Raw genomic sequence first — 20,786 nt, 5'->3', positions numbered from 1 at the left:
GGTGAAGTCGAGAGCAAGGGTCGTGGACCGGCGTGTCCCGTGCCAGCAGCGCGGCCAATGGCGCTGCGGCACGCACACTCGAGTGCGGCTCGATCCGCCTCCTCCAGCCAACAAAACAGGGCGAGTCACCCGCCGCTCTTGTCCATCACCCACACCAACCAAGCTCGTTCACCACTCCCTCCAGCACCGCTCCCCATCCCTCCCATACCTATCCCTGTCGTTGGCGCCGTCTCGGCCGATCCCAGATCCATCCCCCCCATAGGCAGCTGTCCGACCAGAGCACCCCGTACCTGCAATGTCCGCCCTATTGCTCGCCAAGAGCCAGGGGCTGTCGCTCTTGTCGCTTGCAAAGGCAGCCTTCCAGGCGGCGCTGCTGCTGCTGCTGTTTTCGCTCCAGTACAGACCCGCCTCGGCATACTCTCTGGCCAAGCCCCCGGCGGCCGAAGATAGCACGATCCTGCGAATCCCGAAACCCATTGATACTCCCAAACTAGACCCGTCCGATGTTCTCATCGTCGCAACCGTCGACGGCTTCCTTCATGGCGTCAGTCGACGGAGCGGCGAAATCCTCTGGGAAAGAGACTACGAGCAGCTCGGCCCGCTCGTCAAATACACGGCTCCGTCGACCGACCCAATTGGTACCGGGGACCTCCCGCCTGCGAGCGACGGGCGGGCCCTGCCTCCTGCCTCGGACAGCAACGAACAGGCCATTGACCGAGTGGGCGGCGCCTCGCCGGCAAGCCCGAGCGGCATGGAGACCTATTTCATCCCCGATCCAGCAGGCGAAGGCGATCTCTACGAAGTCAAGTACCACGATAACCGATGGGAAATCGAGGTCAGTGGACCACACCCCCACAGAGGAAACGAGTCGCCGGTTCGAGCAACCTGACTTTCGAGTTTGCCATCGCCACGGAGAGTACCGGGAGCACCATGATTCATACTGACTGCCAGTTTACTTTGCACCCATCGACCTGCGGGTAACGCAATATCCCTCGGGCTTTGATGCAACCGACCATGTCATGTCATGAAACGCCACGGCCCTATCGCTCCCTCGATCCACCCACCGCTTCTGATGTTCCGCCACCTCGGTGCACCATCCAGCGGTTCACACACTCTGTAAAATCGATCGCCAAGGAAGGTCGGCCTCTGCGTATGGGCCCATTGTTCTATACGCCAAAGGTGACCCCCAGGCTGTACCTGATCAACCCGCTCACGGGCGACTTGCTTCAGTCGATTGGCGACGAGACTTTTACGAACGTCCAGAATCCCAACGATCCCAAGGTATTCCTGACTCGCAGTGGTACGTGTACCTTTTTTCACCCTTTCGAGCGAGATGGCCAAGTCCTGAAAGCATGGATGACAGGATGCGGCTCGTGTCTGTTGCATCGGCCGCATAGCCCAGGCAGCACTCCAGCCGAAGGTGGCCAGGAAACGCTGCAGAGCCGCTCGCACTGACAACTGTACCCGAGACGGAGGTCGCAACAGCGCCTATGTGGCGGCGAGTTATCCCGCTGTGTGCTGGGGTATCCAACCTGGGCCGCGCGGACAAACTGATCTGCCCCGATCCCACTGACCACGCCAGAATACGTCATCAAGATTCACGAAGAGCAGACAGGAGCCACAAAGGCCATCATTAACTATGGGGAATTCGACAGTCCGTGCTATCCCGCGTTGCAAGATGACCCCAACATACCCATGGCCATGCCGTCAAGCGGAAAGACGATCCAGAACCGCCTCAAGATCGAAACCAACGTCCGTGGCTTCCTCCGTATCACCGAACACTCAAAGAAAAATCCTGTTTATACTAAGCTTTCTTCGCCTGTCGTGAGTGTGTTCGCACTCGATCGGTCGGACGCCTCGTCCGTGGACGCGACAAAGATCTACCCGCTCCCCGAGCTCAAGGGATTCACGCGCCGTCCGTTCAACTCTGAGAAAGCTCAAATCGTTGAAGGCGAAGGCGGTCCGTATATCTTTACGGAGCACAACTTCCCACAAGCCGAGATCGGCGACGACCGCCTTATCAATGACTCTCCCGCGTCTCACAGCGGCACCCATGTCATCAAGGAAACGGGGTGCTTCCCTGGCCTCAAGCGATTTCCCTTTTGTGTCCTCGAGATCTTGATCAAGAATGTCGGAGACGCCTCGGCTCGGGTCACATACCTGCTCCCCATGCTCGCGGTGACTGTGCTGTTTGTCTATCAGTTTTGGACGCGGTTGGTCGACCAGAGTCGCCTGCAAGAGCGCCGGAACCTTGTCCCTCGAATCGAGAGCGTAGGGGATGAATTCCAGGACCTGGATCCAATTCTGCCCAAGTACGCTGCCGCTTCCAAGGGACAGCCCGATGCCATCCTGCTGAAGCCCGGTGATGACGCGTCACCAGCGAGCACCCAAAGACCGTCGTCAAGCGCCCAGAGCCCGGCGTACGTTTCCTTCCAGATTGAAGAGCCGTCGGCCGAGAAGCCCCTCCCCGACCTTCCCTCAGACCAAGATGCAGCCGAACCGACGGACGAAAACATGGCCGGCAAGCTATCCAAGAAGAAAAAGACAAAGAACAGACGCCGGTTCTTGCACGAGGACTCTGACATTGAAACTGAGAAGGAGAACATCGACCCCGACCACCCGAGCGCGACTGATGCCACCATCGAGAATGGTGTCTCTGAGCTACGGTCGCTCGTGCTCACGGACACAATCTTGGGTATGTCTTGTCTTTGCTATTTTGGCGAGGCTCATCAAACAACCTGGGCAGACAGACAAACGGGTGCCGACTCACGCAAACTTTGCTCTGCATGCGTCGCGACAACCTTGGAACCCACTCTGCAGGTCACGGCAGCCACGGCACAGTTGTATACAAGGGGTCCTTTGAGGGCCGAGAAGTTGCCATCAAACGACTCCTGCTCGAGTTTTACGATGTGGCCGATCACGAGGTGAACGTGTTGCAGGACAGCGATCACCACCCGAATGTGGTTCGATACTTTTACAAGGTTAGCGTGTCCCAGAATGGGGCTGGCTGGGGGGAAGAACTGGAGTGCAGGCTGAGACGAATGTGCTGCCGGTGCAATGCGCTAGACGTGCACTCACGCGATGAGGACGACGTCAATGATTCCCTAGGAGCGTTCCAAGGGATTCATGCACATTGCTCTCGAGCTTTGTCCCGGCTCACTGGCAGATGTGATCGAGAAGGTGACCGACCCCAAGTTTGGCCAGCTTCGTCTCTTGATGAAACCCAAGCTCGTGCTCTTCCAGATAATGTCGGGCATCCATCACCTTCATCAGCTCAAGATTGTACATCGAGACATCAAGCCTCAGGTGAGAGTCCATATCCGGCTACGAGATGCCCAGCACCGAATATGGGCATCACTGCAGTGAGACCTGCCGTTGGCCGGCGACTGTTTCAAGGTCCAGCCGACTGATCTCTGCCGGACCCATGCCATGATCCTCAGAACATTCTGGTGGCCGAGTCGAAGAGCAAATCGAGTCCTCATCCACGCATCCTGATATCGGACTTTGGTCTGTGCAAGCGGCTAGCCGATGACCAGTCGTCCTTCCACAACACTCTCCACACGGCCGGAGGAACAGTGGGCTGGCGGGCACCAGAGTGCCTTGCATCGGGCAAAGAAAAAATCAGCGAGTCCGAGACCTCCGAGTCGGGTGCGTGGGTCCAGGTTGACCCCAGCATGCCAGCGCCCGGCACCAAGATTAGCCGGGCCATCGACATTTTCTCGGCCGGATGTGTCTTCTACTACGTCCTGTCAGGAGGCCAGCACCCCTATGGCGAGCGATACTCTCGCGAAATGAACGTAATGAAGGGTAACTTTAGGCTCGAGCGGCTGGATGCGCTGGGTGAAGAGGGCATCCTGGCCAAGGACCTGATCCGTCGGATGATCAGCAAGGATCCCAAGAAGCGGCCGGATTCCGCCATGGTCCTCATTCACCCTTACTTCTGGAACCCCGCCCGACGGCTGTCGTTCCTGCAAGATGTCTCGGACCGGTTCGAGAGCGAAGAGCGCGACCCGCCGAGCGCCCTCCTCAAGGTTCTCGAGCGTGGCGGAACAAAGGTCATTGGCAACGACTGGTGCCGCAAAATCGACCGGATCTTGCTGGAGGATCTTGGCAAATATCGCAAGTACGAGACGACGTCCGTTCGGGATCTGCTCCGGGCCCTGCGGAACAAGAAGCACCACTACCAGGACCTATCTGAGAGTGCCCGGAAGATCCTGGGCGAGCTGCCGGACGGGTTCCTGGGCTACTTTACGTCAAGGTTCCCGAACCTCCTGCTGCATGTCTACCACGTTGTGGCCGACCATCCAAAGCTGCGTCACGAGCCATTCTTTTCGCAGTATTTTGAATTCAAAGGACCTCATTGGTGATCTCGCTCCGATACCGCATGGAATCCTTCCCCGCCCTCCCCCCAAGCACTCTGTCGCTGTCCAAGGTGACAGGTCTCTACTTCTCCCCTCAACAGCAAATGTACCGATACACGGCCGCCGCGCAACAGATTTTGTAAACAGTAATACGAATCCCTGGATTATCTCCCCCATGTGTGTGTCGGGGTGAATATCCGCTAACTGAGCACTGCCCAGCATCTACTGGGCCGGACGCAAGCCATGGCCGGAGCAGGGGAGCTCGGCAAGCGACAGCCGAGGGACCCAGACACTCAGGAGCCACTCAGGAGACACTCAGGAGACGCTGTGGGACGCTGAGCCGGTTCGCCGAGTACGATGCTGATGGACAAGCACTTTGGACAAGCACTTTGGACAAACACTTTGAACAAACACCGATGGACAGGCGCTGATGGACAGGCACTGATGAACACGGCGACTCGATCAGATTGCCAAGCAAACACCTGCCTCTGCGTGTGGTGGACGCAAGTGATGACAAGTGTGTGTGTGTGTGCAGGACAGCGACGTGGTGTCAGGATGGCAGTGCCGAGTGTGGCGGTGTCGGAGGGAAGTTAGTCAAGTGGTTACGACGGTGCACTTAAGATGCCCTCACCGCAAGGTGGCGTGGGTTCGAACCCCACACTTCCCATCGAAAGCGTTTTGCTTCTCTGCACCCGACTCTCTGCTGCTGCTGCCGCCGTTCCGCCCGTCGGCTGGCTGTGTTGTGCTTTTTTTTTTATCTCCCCCCCCTCTCTCTCTCTTCCTGTTGAGCCGTGGGCACAGCTGGTTGGCCTGAGGAATGCAACTGGGCCAGCCGGGTGGGTGTGGTGGTCTGGTGGGCTTGTCTTGGTTGGGCGGGATGGCCCGTCATGAACACGATGGGCTTCTTCGGCTCATGCCCGTTACTCATGCCCGTTACTCGCGGCGGCTGTGACAGTGTCGATCAGCGTCGGCAACTGCCCAAGGCAGGACAACCATCAGATTGGTGGATATATTGAATGTCTGATGTTTGGATGCTCATCACTCGATTTTTGGATATCCGCCACCCAGTATTTGGATGCTCACCATTCGATATTCAGTGTTCAACATTCAACATTCAACATTCAACATTCAATATTCAATATTCAACATTCAACATTCAACATTCAACATTCAACATTCAACATCCAATCCACAATACACAATGCAGCATCACGTCGCCACTTCAAGCGAGCTTCTCTGCATGTCCCCCGGGCTTTGCATTCATGGCGACAGGCCAAGACGAATGAGGTTGCCGATGGCATGTGTGCAGCCCTGTTCTGCGGACTTGCGGTACCAGTAGGCGGCTGCCTCGATATTCACGGCGACCCCGTAGCCAAATCGGTAGTAGTCACCGAGGCTGTTTTGGCCGTGCCGATTTCCCTGATCGGCTGACTTGCGGCTCAAATCGGCTGCCATAGCATAGTCCTTGGTGACTCCATATCCAGAGAAGTAGCACGTAGCAGCCCACCATTGCGCATACGGGTTGCCTTGACTGGCGGCCATATCAATCCACTCGAATGCCTTCGAAGGGTCCTCCGAAACACCCCAGCCGTAATAGTAGCATCGTCCGATCCATAGCTGGCAGTCGATATGGCCCTCATTGGCAAGTTCCTCAAAGATACCTGCCATCTTGCTCCGATCTGCTATTGTCCCGAATCCGTGGTACAGACACACAGCCATGAGATGCTTGCACAGCCAGTCTCGATCGGATCCCAGTTGACACATCTGGAAGAACTTGAATGCTGCAGGAGTATCCGATAGGATATGTGCGGCCCATATCGAACCCAGTCCCTCGTCTTCCCCAAGCTTGAACTCGTCAGACTTGTTCTCGCGGATGATCTTGATGCCTTTCTGCTTGTCCTGCTGGGCTCCACGGCCAAGGTAGTGCATCCAGCCGACCATGTGGGTGGCAATGGGCTTGATGACTGGATCCGAGGACTGTGTGCTCACTTCCTGCCAGTGAGTGAGGGCATCAACGTCGCTCTGTTTGACACCATGGCCGATGAACGAGAGCCAGCCACGGAGGAACACGATATGGAGTCGACCGTCTTCGCTGCCTTGATCCGCAGCCTTGGTATACCACTCGATTGCGTTGTTGTAATCTTGTTCGACAACTTCGCCACCCTCATAGCACCGACCGAGGGCAATTTGCGCCTGAAGGATGCCATGGGCTGCAAGCTTGGAATACAGCTCGAATGCCTTGCTGCGGTCTTGTGGGACTCCACGGCCACCGAGGAAGCACTCAGCCAGGTGAAACTGGGCCATGGGGTGGTTAGCGTGAGCCGCTGTTTCGTAAAGTCGGGCAATTTTCTGTTTTCTGGCCACCAGCTCGGACCAATTGATTTCGGCCTTGTCGATTTGCAAGATCCGAGCCAGGAAATACGAAGCAACAGCGCTTCCTTGGTCTGCTTGGACAACGAGCCAGGATCGATCGGCAGCCTCTTGACCGTCATAGTGCTGCGAGAGGGCAATCCTGTCGCTCGGTGTGAGGCCGATTCGCATCTGTCCGTCTGGATTGCACAGACCTGCCTCTCGACACCAGTTGTGGAAGCGAGGCAGCGTAGAGCTCAAGAGAGGTCTGGCTCGGTTGCAGACGAGGAGCAAGGTCTTGATTGTGAGATGATCGAGGGCACGCTGGAAGCCCTCGTTGAAGCAGACAATCGTGAAGAGGTCAGGATACAAAAGACCCGGCTGTACTGCATCAAGCATCGATGGGATTGTGCCAAACAACTGATTTGAAGCCGTTGTGTGTTGTTCGGGAATGGCAGCGACTTGAGGCGAGCTATCGGCGATGTCGCCGGATGGGATGTCTCTGGTCGGCTCGGTGGGACTGGCCATGGTGAAGGGGGGAGATGGAACCAATGTGCAGTCGGTGGGAGCCGGGACTGGATGAAATGAGATGAGAGGACGAGCAGGATGCAGGGGGGGGAGAGCAACCGGGTTGGGCACTCGATCCAGCTGATTCGAAACACTCTTGTTGGTTCGTGGGCCGCTCCCGTCAGTGCCGGCTGCTTAGAGCGCCGCAACTTCCTCCTCCAATCGCCTCACCGTTTGCGCCAGCAAGCGAGGCATTCGATTGTTCTTGCGTGTGTCCGAACCACTCTTGGCCCCAATCATGGGGGATATGGCCAAATGGCCACACGCAGGTATAATTCAGCAGCCCGACGGCAGGCTCCCCCTGCCTGCTTCCTCGACTCGGCCTTCAGCAGCCGGTGCGTTGGTGAGTTGCGCGAACGACTTTATGGCAGATTCAGACCCAGGCTCATCACTCGGCAATTCCTGGGATGTGCCGCCCAGCAACAAGCTCACCCGCTCACGGCCTTCGATATCGCCGGCGAGTTCGCACGCAACCGGGTCGATGGATTCAAGCTTCGATCCGAGCCAATTCCATACTTTCCAGCTCCCGAGACACCCGAAACAAGACAGTCGGCGAGCAAGCCAAGCCGGGGAGTCTACCCACTCGCTGTCGAGCTTTTCTTCCAGCATATCGATGCCCGAAGCAAAGAAGTTGATTCTATCGAACTCGATATATGGGCAGGCCCTCGCGTCACAGTGGCTGAACAGCAAAGATCTCGTTGCATTGGAGGACGCCGCAGTACTTTCTGCCCGAGGCACCTCGATCTACGGCTCGGTCTTCCGGGCCCTCGATGGCCCGCGCAGCCGGCCAGCCTCATCCTACGGACTGACCGGTGAGAAGCACAGCAACTCTGGTAACAGCATCGATGGACGATCAAGCATGGCATCCAGCATGGCATCCAGCATGGCGCCCTCAGATACATGTTCTCTTGGCAGCGGCTCCATCATCCTCAACTCCGCGCTTCCGCCAAAGGACCCTCAGCCCAACACAAACTCGATCCAAAAATGCTCCACTGCGTCCATGCATGACCCCGATACCGCCATGCCAGTCCTTGCCTCGCTGGACAATAGCGCTTGGGCCTTGACGAATCGCGATGTCGTTTGTGGCGACTCCCAGGATCTCGGGAGTCAGGTCACATCAGGCGAGTCACTCTACAATTCCCGAAGCTCTGCCGAGTGGGCCGTCGCCTCCAACACTGCGAGCGTTATGCGGCAGTTCCAGCCTTTCCAGAGTGGTGGCATAGAAAGATTCAAGGAGGCTGCCAGGCCGCGACATATTCAATCGCTGGAGTTCACGTCCTCCATGACATGCTCAGGACCACCAGGATCTGCGGCCGGTGTTCAACAAACAGTCGATGAATTCTGCGACCTTCGAATCCGTGTCCATGAGCTGCAAAACCAAATCGACAGCACCAAGCGAGAGATCGCTGCTCGCTCGCGCGTAGCTCCTCAGGACTGCAAGCCAAGCTCAAGGAGCAATAGCCATCATGGGTTATTGCGCAGGATTAGGGTATTCTTCCAGCGGCTCAGGAAAAAGCCAGAGCTTGGACCGGCCAGTGTCCCCGAGCCGCGCATCCCACTGTAACTCCAGCAGGTCTCGGACGAGCACCTGAAATCCAAGAACGATGCATTCTGTCGACGAATGCCGAAGGCGTGGTGATCTCAATCTATCTGGTTCATTCTCTTCAGAGGAATTACAAAAGCGACGATTCATATTGGGACTACATCCCAATCTGCGGCTTCGTGGGTGAAAACTTGAGAGATATGCTGGTGTAGTGATGCGTTGGAGATCAGGTATGAAGTATGGTGGATTGATCATCGGGAATTAAACACTCAACACTGAATGTTGAATGTTGAATGCTGAATGTTGAATGTTGAATGTTGAATGTTGAACACTGAATATCGAATGGTGAGCATCCAAATACTGGGTGGCGGATATCCAAAAATCGAGTGATGAGCATCCAAATATCAGACATTCAATATATCCACCAATCTGATGGTTGTCCTGCCTTGGGCAGTTGCCGACGCTGATCGACACTGTCACAGCCGCCGCGAGTAACGGGCATGAGTAACGGGCATGAGCCGAAGAAGCCCATCGTGTTCATGACGGGCCATCCCGCCCAACCAAGACAAGCCCACCAGACCACCACACCCACCCGGCTGGCCCAGTTGCATTCCTCAGGCCAACCAGCTGTGCCCACGGCTCAACAGGAAGAGAGAGAGAGGGGGGGGAGATAAAAAAAAAAGCACAACACAGCCAGCCGACGGGCGGAACGGCGGCAGCAGCAGCAGAGAGTCGGGTGCAGAGAAGCAAAACGCTTTCGATGGGAAGTGTGGGGTTCGAACCCACGCCACCTTGCGGTGAGGGCATCTTAAGTGCACCGTCGTAACCACTTGACTAACTTCCCTCCGACACCGCCACACTCGGCACTGCCATCCTGACACCACGTCGCTGTCCTGCACACACACACACACTTGTCATCACTTGCGTCCACCACACGCAGAGGCAGGTGTTTGCTTGGCAATCTGATCGAGTCGCCGTGTTCATCAGTGCCTGTCCATCAGCGCCTGTCCATCGGTGTTTGTTCAAAGTGTTTGTCCAAAGTGCTTGTCCAAAGTACTTGTCCATCAGCATCGTACTCGGCGAACCGGCTCAGCGTCCCACAGCGTCTCCTGAGTGTCTCCTGAGTGGCTCCTGAGTGTCTGGGTCCCTCGGCTGTCGCTTGCCGAGCTCCCCTGCTCCGGCCATGGTTTGCGTCCGAGCTTTTCTTCCGAATAGCCGCCTGGCCACGACATTTCAAACTCGTGGATCCGCCAGATCCGTTCCCGCCGCTCCTTTCTCGTCACCGCCGCTCTCCCTCGCATCTCATCAGCTCGTCTCCTCGAACCCACGTTCATTTCGACATCGACTCTCTTTCTCTCCTCCCGACTCTGCCATGATCTCGTCCAACGATCTGCTCGCCCAGCTGGCTGAAAACCCTCTCAACTGGGCTTTGGCTGCCCTTGCAATCTTCCTTACAACGCGGGCACTTTTCCCCCGCAAGGCTGAAACCGTCCCCGCCCCCATCCATGCCGAGACCATCGTGCTCAAGAACTTTACTCCTGTGGAGCTGCAGAAATTCAATGGCGTCAGCGACAAGAAAATCTATCTTGCAGTGAAGGGCAAAATCTTTGACGTCACTCGCGGCGCCAGCTTCTATGGCCCAGGTGAGGCCTGCTTGTATCCGGCTTCAGGATGGCACTGGGATCGGTGTTTGCCGTCCTGGACCATCCTTGGGTGTGTCTTCTCTGACCAGACGACCGGACAACGTGGGACCTCGATCCCCTTGCCCGTTTCTTTCGGAACACAGAGGGAATGTACGGCAACTTTGCTGGCCGAGATGCCTCGAGGTAAGAATCCCTGCCGGCGGGCAATGTCGCCGCACAACCTGCGGGGCGATCGATTGAGGTATTTCACAGCATCATCTCATTTATCGCATCTAAACCGCCTTGACTCTCTGTATTTGACCAGAGGACTCGCCAAGAATTCGTTCGACAAGTCGATGCTGACGCCTGTCGACCAGCCGCTCGACCAGCTTGCCAACCTCGAACAGGACGAGATCCTGTCGTTGAACGAATGGGCAGACTTTTTCGCCGGAAAGTATGTCGCTTTGTGGGCATGCCTCCACCATTGCTTTCGTCCCAACGCCCGGCTCGTGGGTCGGCTCGTCCATGGAGCGAGCAGTATTCTCACATGGTTGCTCACTGCGTTCTCCTGCTGGACTCATACATGTGTCTCAACTTTCCCTCTTGACCCCTCTCTATCTTTATCATCGCCGCACCTCACTGCCTTATAGATACGACCACATCGGATATCTCGTCGAGAACGATGCCAAGGCTCAGTAAACCCATGCTTTGGATTGTGGCCCATCCGGCCCAAACCGACCCCAATTTTCAGCTTACACCAAAACGAAGCGGGCCACTGTTTGAGCCAGGGCTGTCCTTAATTCCTGGTTCTGAATACACACCCGCCTTTCATCCACCACGACCAAACGGTTTGCCCAGAGTGCCTGGAAGCCAAGCGACACGAGTCATCCGAGTCTCTTGATATCGAGAAACCGCACTTTGAACGGAGCCGTCCAGAGGGTCGAAGCATGCCATCACTCCCACATCGTGACAGCGACGCATCCATGAACATGATCGCGGCATGTCGGTCGATCGTTGCCGCAGGAGATCGACCAGGTGTATTCAAGACGATGCCCCCAACTCCACTGGAAAGCCTCGACTGCCAGCCAAGACGGGAAACGGGCTCGGGATTGGTGCGGTAATAGCGAACAGTGCTTCAACCTCTTCCCGCAGGAGATGTGGTGTATTAATCGGCATTCTCAAAAGCAAGGCCTCCTGCTTCGTCGTGTGAGCTCTGTAAAACAGCAAACAGCCCTAGTCAGGCCGAGCAGCGTCGCCAGCCTCCGATATTGCAGCGGCGCCGCACCTCCTCTGCTGGGAGGGTCATGGGTGTCGGTCCCGGCGTCTGCAATTGCTTGTGTTCGTCTTTGACATGGCCTGGCTACTGAAGCTTCTTCAGCTGCTCGATCGACCTTTGTGCATCCCGGATCTGCTGCAGACGGTCGGTGGCTTTTTTGGTGCGCAGACTCGAGGCCTCGTTGAAGAGCTTGATCAGATCCCGCAGCGGCTTCCCAGCGACCCGAGTAAAGTCCTCCTCATAGGTTGCCTGTTTGAAGTGCCGCAGCAAGGTTAAAGTCAAGCGACCACCATTCCAGGCCACATGTCGGATTGCTGTTGGGTCGATTCATAACATCGGTGCTGTTGCCTCCTGATCTAGCTGGCCTCGTCTCGCAACCATATCCGCCACCTACCGCTAGCTTCTCCTTCAAGGTCTTCTGGGCACCTCCAATTCGTGAGATAAAGCGATCGGTCATGCTGGTCCAGCGAAGGCCCATCCATCCAAAGCCTTGCGTTCCCACAGCGGCCGGCGAAGGGAGGGCGATTGGGAAATGGCGCTATTAGACAGCTGCCAATAGAAAACATCGCGACACGCCTGGGAGATCGGCGCATTCAAGCATTTTGGTTGAGCACGACAGCACAGTTCTCACCGAGACCAGACGCAAGGATCGTGCTGGGAATAGAGATGGCCCACGGAACACCTAGATGGGTAAAGAGAAGGCCGAGCGACAAGACAGCCAGCTGCGGCGGTGGGGACAACAAAATCCAAGCCATGAGCATCCTACCCAGCCATGAACATCCTACCCAGCCAAACCAACAGCAGTCGACAACTCACTTGCACTCCGACGCTCGTGCGTACGAGCCGGTTCGCAACATTCTGGAGCTCATCGCCCTGCTTTGACTCATCAAAAGCGGCGACTTGGTTGCGGAGCTTCATGGGATCGACCTCATTTACAGGCGGTCTCTGCTTTTCGACAATCTCAAGGATTCTCTGGATGTCCTGCTGGAGCTCGCGGGTGATGGGATGCTGGGCGAGAGGGCTGGTGGGGCTGCTCAAGATTTCGAGCTGCTGCTGCACTTGGTCGTAGAGGCCAACCAGGCCCTGATTGAGCTTGCCGATCGAATAGATCATCTATGGTTTGTTCGTTTGTGGACACCAGGATCATGTCCATGTAATCCAATTCCGTCGGTCGTCGATTGCGTATGCGCCAACGAACCCAGTGCGTGAGATGCAGTCAAGAAAGTTCATGCGTAAGCAGACAAGCAGGAGCACAGAGCGAGCTGCCCGGACGCACTGTCGTTGTCCATTGGGACATGGTCCACACCACGCAGCCCTACCCTGTTCTCGGCCTCGTTCAAGGAGCATTCGCGCATACGATGCTGCAAATCGGATGCCAAAAAGTCCGATCGCCAAAAGAGCTTCCAGTACTTGACTTGGTCAAAGTACGAGCGCAGGCTCGTGGTCAGAAGTGCCAGACTTTGATCCACTGCAATCAGATCGCGGATCTTAAACTCGGAGTGAATGCGGGCCTCGGTGCTGGTGATGGTCTTGACGAGGGCCTGGATCTGTTCCTCGGACTGCTTCAGTAGGTCCAGCGCTTGCGTCTGGTCGTGCTCAAGGCGCGCAAGTGCTTGGCTGGTGAGGTAGCTTGTCTTTTGCTGACGAGCTCGCTCAAGACCCGCACTGTTGAGGAAGCTCAGAACCGTCGTTCGGAGCTCGCCCACCCCGGAGCCAAGCTCTTGACCTCGGCGGGCCTGCTGGGCAGAGGTGACGAGAACCTGGACACTCTCATTTGAGACCTTAGAGCCTGCCAACTGGCGAACAGCAGCCAGCCGAGCGCTCACACGCTCCTCGACCAGTTTGGTCTGCTCGTCGCTGAGATCGGTGGCTTGGTTGACGGCCAAGACCACATTAGGCCTGCCGCTGGCGTAGACCTGCTTGAAAAAGTCAACCTCGGACTGCGTGGCAAGTTGGTGGTGGTTATCGGTCACGTAAATGACAACGTCACCCTTGCATACGGCGTCTTCAAGAGCTGTCGCCTTGGGCTCCAGAGCCTCGCCCCCTGAGATGTATCAGAGTAGCAGGGCCGATGCAGTTCGACCGCGGTTAGTGGTATATTGCATGACGAAACTTCAACAGAAGGGAGGCTGGGCAACAGGCGCAACATACGTGGAACGACGTGGAGTTCGACGTTGCTGTTTCGAAGCCAGTCGACACTGGATTTGAGGTCGGCAAAGTCCAGCGAGGGCGAGGGAGCCGAGTCGGATCCGTAACTGTAACAGATAGACCAGCTGGTCAGCGGACCACACACGAGACCGATCCGGTGAAGCAGCCGACGACGATCGCCATGTCGAGCACCATGCCGCTTCACTGCTCCGCAAAGGGCCGATCCGCCGTGAGCCTCACGGTCCTGGCCGAAGCGATGATGCGGTCGCTAACAGTGGGCGACTCTACTGAATACGGACTTGTCGACGACCAATCTTCTCTCTCAGGCTGGCAACTTACGAGATGCGGTAGGAGCCCTTGGCGCCTTCGGGCACAAGCGAGCTGGACTGAGGGTAGTCCAGCATGGCGTTGACGAGGGATTCGTAGCCCGAGTACAGCTCGCCGATGACTGAGGGTGCAGGCCGAGGATATGTCCGCCAATATTGGCATCGACACAGTCAGCAGCACGAGGTACGCCGGAATGGAAATGTGGTCAGTCGATATCGATCGTGTGGGTTGAACTGCACGGCGATAATACATCGGCTTGACGCTGGCCGAGACGGAATACGACCAGCCATCGACCCCCAAGTCCCGATAGCAAAGAGCCGAAAGCAATCTGCCAAACGCTGACACCACCGCCAACAAACAGCAGCCCGAATGCCACCGCAGCAATGCATTCGCGCGAGCTCTCTAGCGCCTGCGACAACGAGCAGTTTGGTTCAAGGTCGCATGTACGTACTCACGACTCGAAACGGAGCATCGAAATCGGTTGCGTCTTTGGCAATGCGCTGCACCCACTCGGCGTTCTTTTCATCGAGCTCTCGCTGCAGAGCGCCAACTCGGCTCACGATCTCGAGGGTGCTGGCACGAAGCTCGACGCCGGACTGGCTATGGGCGATCCTGGAGGAGGACAGCAAGCGGCGCTGGGCAAGGACCGAGACAGGGGCAAGCCGGATGGTCGCAGCCGGGATGAGGTTCGTGCGGGCAGCGCGGAGGCCGACAACGGGGCGGAAAGCTTGGCGCAGCATGGTCGATGGGCGAATGGATGCTGGAGCCGAAGAGAGAGGAGAGGATGCTGGATCTCGTAGACCAGGCCCGTGGGCTCGGATGGGCAGGCAGATCGGTCTCAACAGCCGGGGGGCAGGCGGGCTCAGGTCAGGGCCAGGTTTTTCGTTTTTGCGTTTTTGGGCGATCTCTGTGGCTTGTTCACAGCGCCCGTTGGCTCCGACCTCAATGCCGTGCCGAGACAGCAGCGCCTGGGCACTCTGCCGACACAGCGCACTCGACGAAACATGCCCTGGTCGAGTGTGCAGACAATGCCCCATCCAGACCACACATCCACATCGATGCCATGCGCCCTGCAAAAGGCCGCGCTGGTCGCTGGTGTGGTATCGCACCAGCCAGATTGAAGCGGGCTGGATGTGCTCCTCATACGAGTCTCTGCTCGGCGGCCATGGGGGCAAGAAGCGCAATCGGCTCAACCAGCGGCAACTGGGCCGCGAGGGGCCGAGCCCAGACGCCCCGCATATTCCACACCTTCGGCATCATGCTCACGGATGGCCCCGCCGCCGATGCCTCCAGTTTCATGAGTTGTATTGAGCCAGATCAAGCAGCCATGATCACGTTTTGATTTTGATTTGGAAAATGCCTTGGAGATAAATCGACAGTGTCAGCCTCGAGCAGTGTCGTAGATCCACGGCTGATCCGAGCCATGACCAACGGATATCAAGCGACGGAACTGCACATGGCATTCCCCCGATGCAAGCTGCCATATGCTCGAGAGTGACTGCTTACATTGCGGCATATTCGACACCTCTGCAATAACGACACTGGACAGGCCAGTGTTGGCCAACACGCCGCGGATCAGTCCGCACGGAAAGGCGAGATACTGCAGCAGAACGGGAGGACGGTAAGCGAGACGATGAGCAGATCAGTGGCGTTGTCGAGGTGGTTCGCAATCCAAGCGTCTCGGTTCCCGATCGTCCGTGCACTGTCTCGAGCCGCTCGGCTTGCTCCTGTTTATCGTTGTCGCCGCTTTGCCCGATGGCTGGGACCATGCCGCAGCGGCCAGTGTCAGTTGGATCATGCCTTCCCAGCACCATACCGGAAACGCCTTCAGACTCGTGGCTGCTAGACCGCCACCGCTATCAGACATCCGTTGGAACCATCGAAACGAGTTGTCTGTCAGCACAAAAGTGCCCTAGATCGATGGAAGAGACGCAGTGAAGTGTGTTAGCATGCTCGCTCGACAGCTCTGAGGTGGAGAGCCAAGGCTGCCGCGGGCCTGCTCGTCTATCGGCCGTGCTCACCCGATGGTTGGTTTTGAGGTTGTCGATGTTCTTTTTGAAGAGCTCCATCCAAAAGTCCCGACAGATAAACTTGACAACGTCCAGACTGTCCACAAACCGGGGCTTGTCTTTGGTGAATCTGAAGAAGCACAACCCGGGCGCACCGCCGAATTCGAGACAGCGATTGTCGTCAGGTCCACGAACACCTCGAGGCCGGGTTGCGGACCAGCGGGCGCAATCGCCTCTTGAGGCCTGGTAGAGACGCCGCGGACCCGCCAAAATCGCCCTGCATTCTTACCGCTCGGCCAGGGCAAATCCAACTCGGTAGCCCAGATTCTCGAGCTTGAAATAGGCCGCCTCCTTATCGACTTCGACTCCACCGGGGCCCTTGTGCATCTGCTGCACCATCTCCATAATCAAAAAATCCTGCAGCCGCCCGACCGACCGAGACGGTGTGCAAAGACACATCAGCTTGACGGATGGCCAACAGCCGACCGGACAATTGGCAGCGGCATCGCCGTGGTTCGCATATCCGCCCGAAGCACATGGCTCTGGACAAGATCCAGCACGCCGGACCAGATTTGGCTGTCGCTGTTCGATCACCACGCATCCGATCGACCCAGAGACCTCGTGGGGAACAGCTCTGTGGCAGAGGGATGCATAGACCATCGTGGCGTGGGTCGACTCACCATACAACTTTCGTTGACACGAGATGCATCCTCGCCCAGACCGAAGGCGGCCAGTGACATGGCTGTTGTTGCGGGGATCAGGCAGGATCAAGTCGATCGGCGGGCTGATTCGAGTCTTCACGCTGCAGCGTCGGTGGCGAGCCAGGCTTGCTGCAGGCAGGGGTGGCTGCGAAACAACAGGGGTTGCTTTGGTCGGCAGCGGCGATGGAATCCAAGCCGTGAGGCAAGAGGGACTGGTTGAAGCCGCGATGGTGTTCGGCAAATCATGTGAAACCCTGCTGCAGTCCTCACATGATCGGCGGTGTTGTTCGCCCATCGCTCGTCGCCCATCACCCATCATCCATCATCCATCGTCGATCGCCCATCATCCATCGCCCATCATCCATCGCCCGTCGCAGTCCAAGCACACCCCCCTCCAGCAGCGAGAACCATGGCCGACCACTGCGCCCCTGCAAGCAATCCTTTGCGAATGCTCTCGGCCCACCTCGACCAAGCAGGTTCCAGCAGCCAGAAGAACCAGCGTCCTCCCCACTCGTATCCCGTCGCTGGCCCATCCTCCCAGTCGCCGTTCGCCCATCCTGGCCAGCTGGCCCTGGTATGTCGCGGCGAATCGTATTCCCTACTCGATTGTCCATCTGTCGAGACTCGCACTGACCACGGCGTCGCTACGCTCGGCCTTGAACTCCATTCAACAGCGCCCGGTCCCGCTCGCTCGTCCTGATGCCGAGCTGCTGCACAATCAAAAGGTAAGGCGCAGTCTGCAGCGCTGACTGTTTCATCGTCCAAGAGAGCATGATCAACTTGGCTCTTTGTCTTGGCCTAGCATGTCCTGCAACTCTGCTGATGATGGTGCCTTTCTTTCTTGTACCAGCTTGTGGACGAGTTCTATGAAAGCACATCCCCACTCAAGGGACCGCTGTTTGGTACTCCCCTGCGTTCTGCCCAGCGCCCATCGCCCGTCCACTCGCTGGGCCAGCAGCTTGAGCAAATGAATCTGGGACAAATGGCCCATGCGGCTGTTGCGGCACCGGATTTCACCGCCGAGTTTCTGGCTCAGAAAGCCGGGGGCATCCCTCTCGAGTCGCCGCATCACCCGATGTTCGAATCGGCGTTTCGTCGCGCTCAAGGTGAGTCACTGCGTCTGAGGCGAATACGAACTGCAAGGCATTTTCGCAAACCCCGACATCATCGGCCTGGTCTGCTATTATCGGGAATCGTATCGTGGCTACTGCATATCCCATCAATGCGCGATGCGTTCCCTGTGGTTCTCGTTCATGCCCGTGTTGACCACTCGTCGTTGCGGCTGAACCGCTCCACTCTCATGTCTAGTCACTACCGAGCTGCCGACTCAGTGGACGCAAGAGTTCCAAGCCAGTCAGGATGGACTGCCTCCGATGTCTGCGCTTGCAGAGAACCACAGCGCACTTTTTGAAGCAGCATTTGAGGATGCAAAGAGTATGCATTGATGGTCTTGAGCGCGCCGAGAACCATGCTGCGTCTGGTCCACACCTCTCATCGAGGAGTAAGCTGGCTGAAGCGTCTGAACCATGTGCACCCGGGGAATCCGGTGACGGGAGGTGTGGATGGGGAATTAATGCGTCTCTCCGTGCCTCTCTTTCTGCTCGTTTCGCTCCAGAAACCAACGTGGGATCTTGGACCGATGAGTTTTCGACACTCCAAGGCGGCTCCGCTGAATCGTGGGCGGACGAGTTTCAGGCGCAGCAACCGGTAGTCGTCAGCGGCGACACCCCAAAGGAACAGCTCAAGAATGTAGCCGGCCTCATCACAGACATCGTGGCAAGTTCCAACAACGCCAAGATGAAGAACTCCAAGTTCTTTGCGTTTATGGAGCAGATCCGAGACGAAAAGGTTGTCATTGAGAACAACACCGTTACCGCCGTGACCGAGCCCAGAGGCGCCGCAGGAACTTGGGCGGATCAATTTGTCGCCGCACCGACACAATCGCAGGCCACGGCATCGACCTGGGCGAGCGAATTCAGAGTAGAAATGGGTACCGATCCCAGTGCAACTGCTCTCGAGAGCCCCCACGCCGCTGCAGACAAGTGGATCGGCCAGTTCGATCAACCGCCCGTCCAACGCTCGAGGTGGGAAGAGGAATTCACATCCCTGCAAGTCCAACACGACGGCGACAACGACGGCGACTGGATCGAGGATTTTACAGAGACGCATCTGCCCCCCACCAAAGCGCTGGATCATGCTGAGATGCTGCGGGATTTCGAAGCATTCAAGCAAAGTGATCAAGGCCAGACCGCCCTTGGTTCAACGAGCACCGATTCGCGTGACGACTGGGTCGCTCAGTTCGAAACTGAGAACCGCGATCTGCAGGAAAAGATCATGAGCGTCCTGAACTCCCAGGGTGCGCACTTTCACGCTCGATACGACAACTATGAGTTCAGCCCAAACAATCCGTATCTGTCGCAGTCTCCGGAAGCGCTTTCTCGAGCGCTAGAAGGCCTCAGCAACCAGAATCTGATCGACAAGATCCTCATCTACGAGGCGATTGTACAGCAGTCCAACGAACCCTCGAGCGTGTGGCTCCAACTGGGTCTTGCTCAGCAAGAGAACGAAAACGATGTGGCCGCGATCTCGGCCCTCCGCAAGTCTCTCCAGACCGGCTCAGCAGCGTCGGGCGCCTGGATCGACCTGGCAGTCTCCTACACCAACGAAAGTCTGCGGGACAGGGCCATCCAGTCGCTTGAGTCGTGGCTGTCAAACCAGCCCGAGTACCAATCTGTCCACCAACGCTTCAAAGACAGTACCGCCCCCACACCCGTGGCTCGGCTGACCGAGATGTTTATCGAAGCTGCGCGCTGCCGTCCGTTTGATCTCGATCCCAACGTTCAGGTGGCGCTCGGAGTCCTGTTCCACATCTCGGGAGAATGGCAAAAGGCGACCGAGTGCTTTGAAGCTGCCCTCAGCAAGCGCCCCCGAGTAAGTATCCCTGGCTGCTCGCGCGGGCGAGTCCTTGGCAGTCTACACGCCTTTTGAATGGACGCCCACAGGAGACGGGGCTCATGCGCGCTGTCGATGGAGGGCCAGCGATCGGACGACACCGCGACTTCAAGTCACGCTGTGCTGAGCCATGCCTGATTTTCTGTTCTGCAGGACTACTTGCTATGGAACAAACTGGGTGCAACCTTGGCCAATGCCGGCGACACCACCCGTGCTCTGGAGGCCTATACCACGGCCCTGGAAATCAACCCGTGTTGCATCCGGACGCGGTACAACATCGGCATCAGCTGCATGCAGCTCGAGTACTACAAGGAAGCAGCTGGGCACTTCCTTGCGGCGCTGTCCATCCAGAACGAGGGGCTGAGCCAGGTGTATCAGAAGCTTGGGGCACCGCTAAGCGCGGACCCAAATGGGCTGGTAGGATATGGCACAAGCCTCAACCCTATTCACGACATGCAGTCGCTCAAGTCGCGCAACCTGTGGGATACCCTCCGCACCGTGGTCGAGAGTTTCAGTAAGTGGAGGGATCGAATCGATCGGGGTATCGTCGGCCAACCCGGTGCGCAACGGATCACTGCCACCGTACATGCTGACTAAGGCAGCCAGACGCTCCGATGGCGCTCCGACTCGCCGACACGACCCTGACTGACGCTGTCCTCATCACAACGCATCGATAGTGCGCCGACCGGATTTGGGCACTGCCTGTGCCAACGAGGACCTGGATGCGTTCCGCAAGGAGTTTGAGTTTTGAGCTTTGAGCTGTGAGTCCCGAGGCTTGGAGGGTCGAAAGCCTGCATCACTCTCGACACCAAGTTAACAAATGCTGGCAGAGAGATGGCCGGCGTGGGACCGACGAGAATCCACCTGTTGAGGGACTACCCGGGAATACACCATTCTATCGGACCCCTGTTTCCGCACACCCTCGAGCAGC

The 20,786-nt window shown here is 57.3% G+C and overlaps 8 protein-coding genes and 2 non-coding genes across 10 annotated transcripts; 6 read left to right on the top strand and 4 right to left on the bottom strand.

Moving 5' to 3' along the window:
- The first annotated feature begins 153 nt into the window (after positions 1 to 153).
- Positions 154 to 4,828, top strand: BJ171DRAFT_516596 (uncharacterized protein). Its single transcript, XM_053112041.1, has 6 exons — positions 154 to 835; positions 1,102 to 1,300; positions 1,583 to 2,695; positions 2,821 to 2,981; positions 3,109 to 3,306; positions 3,441 to 4,828. Exons 1-6 carry the CDS (start codon positions 296 to 298, stop codon positions 4,365 to 4,367), a joined length of 3,138 nt encoding a protein of 1,045 aa, XP_052963892.1. The 5' UTR covers positions 154 to 295; the 3' UTR covers positions 4,368 to 4,828.
- Positions 4,829 to 4,945: 117 nt separating this feature from the next.
- On the top strand, positions 4,946 to 5,028 carry BJ171DRAFT_t233. The gene has a single exon. It is a non-coding gene; the product is annotated as a tRNA-Leu (tRNA).
- A 432-nt stretch (positions 5,029 to 5,460) lies between these two features.
- On the bottom strand, positions 5,461 to 6,297 carry BJ171DRAFT_516594 (uncharacterized protein). The gene has a single exon (XM_053112040.1). The coding sequence runs from the start codon at positions 6,288 to 6,290 to the stop codon at positions 5,622 to 5,624; it is 669 nt and encodes a 222-aa protein (XP_052963891.1). The 5' UTR covers positions 6,291 to 6,297; the 3' UTR covers positions 5,461 to 5,621.
- A 77-nt stretch (positions 6,298 to 6,374) lies between these two features.
- Positions 6,375 to 7,302, top strand: BJ171DRAFT_516593 (uncharacterized protein; the record flags this gene model as incomplete). The annotated part of the gene is made up of 1 exon (XM_053112039.1): positions 6,375 to 7,302. A coding segment is annotated over exon 1 (739 nt), but the record flags the coding sequence as incomplete, so codon positions are not given.
- A 118-nt stretch (positions 7,303 to 7,420) lies between these two features.
- BJ171DRAFT_516592 (uncharacterized protein) lies at positions 7,421 to 9,262 on the top strand. Its single transcript, XM_053112038.1, has one exon. The coding sequence runs from the start codon at positions 7,516 to 7,518 to the stop codon at positions 8,839 to 8,841; it is 1,326 nt and encodes a 441-aa protein (XP_052963889.1). The 5' UTR covers positions 7,421 to 7,515; the 3' UTR covers positions 8,842 to 9,262.
- Positions 9,263 to 9,581: 319 nt separating this feature from the next.
- BJ171DRAFT_t232 lies at positions 9,582 to 9,664 on the bottom strand. The gene has a single exon. It is a non-coding gene; the product is annotated as a tRNA-Leu (tRNA).
- Positions 9,665 to 9,921: 257 nt separating this feature from the next.
- On the top strand, positions 9,922 to 11,349 carry BJ171DRAFT_516590 (cytochrome b5-like heme/steroid binding domain-containing protein). The gene is made up of 4 exons (XM_053112037.1): positions 9,922 to 10,463; positions 10,607 to 10,646; positions 10,768 to 10,896; positions 11,093 to 11,349. Exons 1-4 carry the CDS (start codon positions 10,004 to 10,006, stop codon positions 11,139 to 11,141), a joined length of 678 nt encoding a protein of 225 aa, XP_052963888.1. The 5' UTR covers positions 9,922 to 10,003; the 3' UTR covers positions 11,142 to 11,349.
- Positions 11,350 to 11,727: 378 nt separating this feature from the next.
- Positions 11,728 to 14,699, bottom strand: BJ171DRAFT_195899 (uncharacterized protein). Its single transcript, XM_053106218.1, has 8 exons — positions 14,649 to 14,699; positions 14,206 to 14,314; positions 13,870 to 13,973; positions 13,038 to 13,762; positions 12,535 to 12,831; positions 12,350 to 12,440; positions 12,113 to 12,207; positions 11,728 to 11,967 (listed from the first exon to the last, which is right to left on the bottom strand). Exons 2-8 carry the CDS (start codon positions 14,268 to 14,270, stop codon positions 11,803 to 11,805), a joined length of 1,542 nt encoding a protein of 513 aa, XP_052963887.1. The 5' UTR covers positions 14,271 to 14,314; positions 14,649 to 14,699; the 3' UTR covers positions 11,728 to 11,802.
- A 782-nt stretch (positions 14,700 to 15,481) lies between these two features.
- On the bottom strand, positions 15,482 to 17,099 carry BJ171DRAFT_516586 (NO signaling/Golgi transport ligand-binding domain-containing protein). The gene is made up of 6 exons (XM_053112036.1): positions 16,883 to 17,099; positions 16,492 to 16,619; positions 16,215 to 16,332; positions 16,010 to 16,105; positions 15,700 to 15,793; positions 15,482 to 15,553 (listed from the first exon to the last, which is right to left on the bottom strand). The coding sequence occupies exons 1-6, from the start codon at positions 16,940 to 16,942 to the stop codon at positions 15,525 to 15,527; spliced, it is 525 nt and encodes a 174-aa protein (XP_052963886.1). The 5' UTR covers positions 16,943 to 17,099; the 3' UTR covers positions 15,482 to 15,524.
- Positions 17,100 to 17,195: 96 nt separating this feature from the next.
- On the top strand, positions 17,196 to 20,764 carry BJ171DRAFT_516585 (uncharacterized protein). Its single transcript, XM_053112035.1, has 7 exons — positions 17,196 to 17,477; positions 17,578 to 17,628; positions 17,754 to 18,009; positions 18,212 to 18,337; positions 18,519 to 19,834; positions 20,009 to 20,369; positions 20,533 to 20,764. The coding sequence occupies exons 1-7, from the start codon at positions 17,313 to 17,315 to the stop codon at positions 20,604 to 20,606; spliced, it is 2,349 nt and encodes a 782-aa protein (XP_052963885.1). The 5' UTR covers positions 17,196 to 17,312; the 3' UTR covers positions 20,607 to 20,764.
- The last annotated feature ends 22 nt before the right edge of the window (positions 20,765 to 20,786 follow it).

Source organism: Polychytrium aggregatum (assembly GCF_025602895.1).
Source record: "Polychytrium aggregatum strain JEL109 chromosome Unknown BJ171scaffold_36, whole genome shotgun sequence".
Taxonomy (NCBI): domain Eukaryota; kingdom Fungi; phylum Chytridiomycota; class Chytridiomycetes; order Polychytriales; genus Polychytrium; species Polychytrium aggregatum.
The sequence above is the reverse complement of the archived record's forward strand: the minus strand, read 5'-3'. Positions and strand labels throughout refer to the sequence as shown.